Source organism: Ahaetulla prasina, chromosome 6 (assembly GCF_028640845.1).
Source record: "Ahaetulla prasina isolate Xishuangbanna chromosome 6, ASM2864084v1, whole genome shotgun sequence".
Classification (NCBI taxonomy): domain Eukaryota; kingdom Metazoa; phylum Chordata; class Lepidosauria; order Squamata; family Colubridae; genus Ahaetulla; species Ahaetulla prasina.
In genome coordinates, this window is record NC_080544.1 from 66,937,995 (window position 1) to 66,945,764 (window position 7,770).

A 7,770-nucleotide genomic window follows, 5' to 3' on the forward strand; every position below is an offset into this window, starting at 1 on the left:
TTCCTAAGAGGTCTGTAAGGGGCCTGTATAAGAGCACCAGCATGCCTACTGTTCCTGTCCTAATGTTCCCTTTTGTTGTATCCAATTCGTATGGTTATTTCATGCTTATACTTATATATATTGTTGTGTTTGACAAATAAATAAATAAATAAATAAATAAATAAATAAATAAATAAATAAATAAATAAATAAATAAATAAATAATATACACCATATAAAGGCAGAAATGAATGTTGCCTGGATTATATTTGTCTCAGTTAGATATTGGACCCAAGACATTCTATAGTATATTTCTCTTCAAGGCTGCAGTCTTGGAATATCTCTTTTTGGGTAGTGTGCAATAAAATATCTTTATATATCTAATCTCAAAACTTGAAATTTCAAATGGTATTATGATCCAGATCATACTGTCTGCAGACACACTCTTTCTGTCCTTCGTGAATATTATTTTGGCTGATATTTTGATTGGATCTTTTTTTCATATTTTGTTTGCCTTGTCTCTCAGTCTCTATTCCAAATACTATACTTGGCAAAAACAGAGTCATGCTTGGCATTTTAAAACCATTTTCCAGCTACAGCCTGCACAGCTGTGGGAGAAGCAAAAGGAGGCGGATCTGGCAAGGAAAAAAGTTCCTTTGCTGAACATGAGGAAATAGGAAGATGAAAACATGCTCCACCCGCCTTTTCCCAGCCAGCCGTACCCTCTGTCTTCCAGCCCAGTCTTGGCAAATGAAACTCCCTGATTTCTGGTGGTGCTTGGCTTGAAGTATAAAAGACTTGGAGGTTTCCTTTTCAGAGACCTTACTTTACTTACAACACTGCAGTGTTCCTGGCTTTGCAAATAAGTGACTCCTGACTGGGAATGTTTCTCCTGCAAATTCTTCTCCAGTCTTGGGCTCTCTCTCACTGGGCATATGGTGAAGGTAAGTTTGGAAAATCATGTTGGCTTAATTTAAAACTGGAAATAGTGAGTATTCGGTGTGATTTGATTAGATTTCTGGGTAAGGAGCAGGAAGCTGGCTAAACACTCTATGAATGTGAGTTGTGAAAAGTAACAGAGTAAATGCGTTAGTCTTTAACATTGTGATTTTGGCTGCAAAAGATTAACATGCTTATCCATGGATCTTTCTCTTTCTTAGTCATATTGCTTATTTTCACAGATCTAATTCATATACCTGATGGTGGATCATCTATAGTACCAAGTTACAGAATAGTTTCCTTAAAATTATTTGCCTAGGACTAATCCTACTATCATTTAGGTAGAAAATAAATACATTTTTATTTATGTTGGGTTTTAAAATATTTAACTAATTCAGAAATCCTAAATATCATTTGCTGGGGAATATATATGGCTGAAAACTGTGGAAGTGACTTCTAAGTGCATGTGTGCAGAAATAGAGTGATTGGATTGAAACTTTATCTGTGTTTTTGTTTCATGCTGCATCCAAGTCAGTAAAAATATTTTAATGACATTCTGAAATTTACAAAGAATCTGTTTTGAACTCCCAATTATGATTTGGAAATTAGTGCTAGACCGAAACAACCATATTATAATCATGTAAATGGTTATTTATATATAAAATCCTATTATCTTCCAAGAGTGATGGTGATAGATGCAGGAATGTTAATTGGTATAGATTAGTAATAATTTTCAGCCTCGTGCATCGAACGAATTTAGGACTATTCCTTTTGGAGTAGTCAGGACAAATTTGTGCAAATGATTAACTAAAAAGATTCCTCAGGGGTGGAAAATTGTGCAATAGTTACCATGTTCTAAAGAATAAACATGTTTTAAAATAAGGAAAGATTCCATAAGACTGGCATCCAGTTTTAATGGAGCCTGAAGTACTTCAGGGAGCTTCTTTTATTTAAGCTTGGAGTTTCTTCTCATGTACAGGCACGTGCCCCATATATATCCATGCATTCCAAATGCACCCATATTCCACAGTTTTTTTAGGAGTAGTGACTCAATCTTGAATCTGTCTCCTATTTTATTATTGGCAAACATGCCATGCAAAAAGAGTTTCACTCCTCCCAGATATATGGTGAGCCAATTGCTTTCTTTTTTCCTATCTTCACTCTCAATCTTGCGTATTTAAGGCGCAGCTTAAATAACAACCATAGTGTAAATCAGCTTCACATTGTTTTTTAAATAAAAAAAAATGCAGTCCCAAAATCAAGGAGAAAAACCATCTTGACACAATTGCATTATTACATTGCTTACCATGGAACTTTGATTTCCCCAGAATATTAAGCATAGCTCTGGCCATCAAAAAGTATTGCCCACACACATTGGTCAAGTAAAAATAAATTAAAAATAAGGTGAGCTAGAGAACTTGGCAGGAGATCAGGAAAATGATTTGCCCATAACTGATACTTGTGGACAGAGGATCATCTCAGAAGGGATTATTCTCCCTTTTAGCCACATTTTTTGCACTAGAGGAAGAATGTTGAGGCCACCATAAACAATGGTGCCTGTCAGTCTGGATCATATAGTGCCTTGGCAATCATCCAGTGCCACAGTCAATGCTAGGAGAAACATCTTTTCAAAGGGGAAATTAGGCAGGCAACCCCTCCTTCCTGAATGTGTAATACTTCCTGTACTAATCTCTCTGCTTTTTTCAGTTAAGGTTACAGGATGCCTTCAAACAAAGAGAGAGAAAAAGAGTGAGATAAAAAGATCAGCCAAGCTGATTCCCTTTCCTTTTTTTAAGTGGAGGGAAGGTGAGGATTGAGCAAACCCCTGCCATCCTTCACCTGTTTAACCAGAAGTAATGGACTGTGAAGAAGAGCCTTAAACTATTGCTTCCACTGGCTTGATTATCTCCTTTTTTTTTTAATTCTCAGAAACTCATACCTTCATCATGACATTGACCGCCAACTTTTCAAAAGGCAACCCTGCGAAATTTGTAGGCAATGCAACCTTAGATGGGACACTGACCCATAGCTTGGAGGGTCATACTGAACAACTGAATGTGAGCCAGCTGTTACCATTAGAGGCAGCCAACCTGTGGGAACAGACAGAAAGCAAACTTCACAAATACCTGCAGAGCTTCCAGGGAATGGTTATGATACTCTCAAAGGAAAAGATCCTATCCTGTAAGTAATGCAGGAGATTTTAAGGTGGCAATAGTTGGGAGTACATGTTAAGGCAACAGACTTTTTGCCAAGAAAATTTTTATTGCTGAGCACCAATATTTATGATTGATGAAAAAATGACTATATCATTTTCACTATTTTGATTTGAGAAACGTATGCAGTGTAATTTTTAAAAGCAATTTCAAAAGCAAAGCCTTACTTCCCAGTAACAAAAAATAATGAAAGAATTGAAAAATTCCAGCCTTATGAGTGATGTTACTGCAACTATTTTGTATTGTACCCCTTCTTTCTGCTAAAACTGAATTTTCAAATTAAAACCTGAAAGGGGTTGTCTCCTGTTAAGAGTGAGAATAGATGGAATTATTTTATCAGAGGTATGGAATTGATAAACAACATGTTTGTGATCATTAGATAGCTGTGCTGTGTCTAACAGGAGCTAATATGGGTTAGTTGCAAACAAAACATGACAGGCTAATGTTGTCTCTTTTGTTAGTTAGTATGTTAGATGAGGGCAAAGCTGCAGCCATGCTATATTTGGAACTCATCAAAGACTTTGAGAGTTTCTCAAGGTATTCTCCATAAAATGGTAAAATAGGGCCTAGCTCATACTATAGTTAGGTGAACTTTAAAGAATACTAGTTATGGCTGCATGTAGGCTTGAGGAAGTCAGTAGTGTAGAGTCAGAGCTCGGTCCATGTCCCTATATTGTTCAACTTTTTATTAAAGGGAATTGAGTGGACACTTACAAAATTTGCAGTACTAAGGAGGGAGGGATGGCCAATACTTTGTGGGGGACAGAAGATTCAGACAACTTGAATAGTACATTGAAATAAACAGAATGGAATTTAATAGAACATAATGTTCCACATCTGGGTAGGAAAAAGAAAAGATCCAACATGGCAGATATTGGTTGGCAGTAGTCCACATAAAAAAGATCTAGGCTATGGTCAAGCTCTTTGAATACTTTGGGGCCCTGAAGATCAAAAAGAGCAATAACAAATTGGAGCAGATTCAGGGTATGAGTTCCAAGATGGTAAAGAGTCTGGAAGTCAAGCCATATAAAGAATGATTAAAGGATTCAAGTATGTTTGGCTTACAGAACAACCGAAGGAAGATATGATAGTCTTTAAAAAACTGAAGGATTATCAGATACAAGTGGATGTATTCTCTAATGTTCTAGAGGGCAGGATCAGAACCAATGAGTTAAAACTGCAAGGAAGTAGGTTAGGGTAGAAATCCTGATTTTTCTGAACTGTCAGCCAGGGGAACAAGTTGCCACAATTCTCCTTTGCTGAAGGCCAAATAGAAGTTGGTCATCTGTCAGAAATGCTCTAATAGATGCCACAGGGGATGGACTAAATAAAATTCCTTCCAACTCCATGATTCATAGCACTGGCAGCAAAAATAAGGAGTTATATTATATAATAGATGTCCACAAAAATCTGTTAAGGAAGAGTCCTTTAAAAGGGAAGTAAAATTGAAGGTTGGAAGCCACTTTCATAACACCTCCCCACCTTTTTATATTTCTTTCACTTATTTTATTTTACTTTCAGTTTTTTGGAAATTGGTAATTTTCACTTTTAAAAAAATTAAAAATATATAGATTCTATTGAAGTTATGTTAAAGCAAGTAATTGGAAACATGCATGTTGTATAAGAATATTCGGAACCTCAGTTTGAGTGCTTCCTTTGTTCTATTATACTCCATTAAGTTGTGTGTGATGTTCAAATAAATATTTACTATGTATTTTTCTAACATACATTTTGTTTGCAGATCCCATATCCATATATTGCACAAAGGGGTGCGAAGTGTCTGAAAATGGCACCAGAAGCTTCTACAAGGTTTTGCTGAATGGGAGTGATTTCCTGAAATTTCACACAAAGAGTAATAACTGGGAAGGTTTAGCTAACACTTTGGTGGCCAATTATACCAGTACGAAGCTGAATCAATTCCAAGAGACAACTACCAATCTACAGTTCTTCCTACAAGAAACATGTGTCAACTTTGTAAGGATGCATACTAACAACAAAGAAGCCATAACTGGTATGTGAGACAATTGATACCGATAGTTGCAAAAAAGCCCTTGGCTACACAGATATCTTGACAAATTATCCTGGCTCAGTCAATTCTTCTTATTTACTAATTCTCAGAGGAAAGGATATGCAATAAAAGTAGCGCTGTCATCTCAATAACACTGGAAAGCAAAATTCTGCAGTATTTTGCTTTTCTTTAATAGAAAGTAATAACCTTCAAAATGGGTAATGGAACAGGAAAATAAAATACCTGATCATCAGGAAGGGCAGTATATGATCAGTTCCATCCAGTCGCGCTGACTCTAGCCCAAATAGGGACTATAGGGGAGGTAAAAAGGGATTATTTCGTAAGGTGGTGTGAAGATGGGCAGAACAGTCTGTGATCCCACCACCTAATGCAAACTATTGTACAAAATAAATGTGTGGTTGCCTGCTTGTTGTCTAGGGTACAGTTCTAGCTTGGGGAAGAAAATCTATGCCTGTACAGTAAATTATCACTAGACGCTTCCTTTTAACATTTTCTTCCTGCAAGACTTCCTTTTGAGATAGTATTTGAAATGGCAGCTGTGTTGGCAGCCATTTTAACATGTTATTTTAACATGTTGTTCCCCCCTTTCCCACTCCATCATCATCCATATATACCCCTCCCCCCAAAAAAAACCAGCCTAAAAGCAGGCCTAAATTTTCTATTTTCTTTTGCAGGGCAACGTGAAGGACCTTCACATACTCCGCTGGTGATAGGCATCAGTATTGGTGCTCTTGCTCTAATGGGATTAGCTGTTTGCCTCTTCTTGTGCACAGGTGGGAAGAGATAGCAGCATTGACGCACAAATGAACTATCAGCTTTCTTCGTTTGTCAATGGAGCTGATTGGAAGAGCAACATGCAGGACTCGTGTGTGTATGGGGAAACAGACCGCCACAATGAAAAATATACGCATCTTGTATCTATCTGAACAAATTATTGCCTTTTCTCTTTTAAAGAAACTTCAGCTGGTGTAGGTGGTTTTGGACAAGGAGGCCCAGGCTCAAGTTCCCATCTAACCACCATCATTCATCACTTTGAGTCAATCACTTTCAATCCAACTCAACCCAATATGCCAGTTTTCATACGGCATTGTATTTTATCATGCTGAGAGCACCAGGTCAGACATGAGGAGACTTAAGTTCTAGATCTGCCTTAGACATGAAAGCTGGCTGGGTGCCTCTGGGCAGTCACTCTTTCTCAGCCACAATATTGAGCTTGGGTGACAAGCCTGTCATAATCAATGCATCAACCCTTGGTTGATCTAGAAAAAAGCAAATGTTCTTTTGTAGGAAATTTTGTTGTGTAGGAAAGCAGTATTTTTTTTCATGCTGTGTCAGTATATACCTGTTTATTTTCATATTGTGCTGGTTTTTTATTGTGACCATGTTGTATTTTATTATGTTCTGTCAACAATATTTTAATTTGCACTGTACTATACTCCATTTTTGGGAGTTATTTAACAATCGGATTTGCATGTTCTTTTATTCCTTTATCCATCAGGCAAATACAGTATAAAAATCTAGAATGCCACAATTTCTTTTTGTTTCTATGTTCATCTTTGAAGGATCCTGATACAATTATAGTTGTATGAAAAATTTTAGGCATCCCTGATCAGATCACATTAGAGTTTTAACAAAGGAAATAAAGGTAATATGATACACTTCAGTTGATTTTGGGTGGCTCTTTCTATACTTTACTCCATTCCTGTAGTTCCAAAGACAATTTATGATCCAGTGATGTGAGAAATCTTATAAGACTGTGGAACTTTAAGATCATTCAGAATTAGCAACTGTATGCTTTAAATTTAATTGGGTCAAGATAGAAATGCTTCTCTCAAGAGATTTTCATAGAATGTCTTCAGAATTTTACTAGAAATTAAAATGCCACTATTTTTTTCTCGGTCCTTAGGATTACAGTGCTTACCAAAAAACCGTAAGATAATTCCATGCATTTTCTCCTCATAACACTGAGCAGGCGGCCAACAACTGTGAAACTATTCCCTGTTCATCACTTCTAAGTGCTCTAAAGATCCTCCAAAAATGCTCAGGTAATTAAGGATCTTATTAGTTGTTCCACAGAATTTAGACCTGGGGCTTTCAGTTATGAGCTGGCATAATCATATATTTAAATATAGTTATATTAAAAAAACATTTTACCTGTCTTTAAGTTCCCTTTCATTTGTAGAACTTACAGTTCTTAAAACAGAAGAAAGAATGGCAAAATTGGCTGGATGTTTTTTATAAAGTTATTCCAAACTATGCACAGTTTGTGGCTATTTATTTCACTGCTGGCCTTTTTCTTGTTCTCTATTCATATAGTGACTTGATCAGTTCCATCCATTATAATACAATGCAGCTGGTAAATATCAGTGGGCTGGTTTTCCAGATTGAATAAAGCAATTTCATTTTCAGTCAAGGAAATAAAGGTAATATGATACACTTCAGTTGATTTTGGGTGGCTCTTTCTATACTTTACTCCATTCCTGTAGTTCCAAAGACAATTTATGATCCAGTGATGTGAGAAACCTTATAAGACTGTGGAACTTTAAGATCATTCAGAATTAGCAACTGTATGCTTTAAATTTAATTGGGTCAAGATAGAAATGCTTCTCT

At 36.4% G+C, this 7,770-nt stretch overlaps 1 protein-coding gene across 1 annotated transcript; it reads left to right on the forward strand.

The window, feature by feature from the left end:
• Window positions 1–657: 657 nt before the first annotated feature.
• LOC131200910 (endothelial protein C receptor-like) lies at window positions 658–7,418 on the forward strand. The gene is made up of 4 exons (XM_058188310.1): window positions 658–923; window positions 2,848–3,099; window positions 4,873–5,142; window positions 5,835–7,418. Exons 1-4 carry the CDS (start codon window positions 863–865, stop codon window positions 5,945–5,947), a joined length of 696 nt encoding a protein of 231 aa, XP_058044293.1. The 5' UTR covers window positions 658–862; the 3' UTR covers window positions 5,948–7,418.
• Window positions 7,419–7,770: the final 352 nt, after the last annotated feature.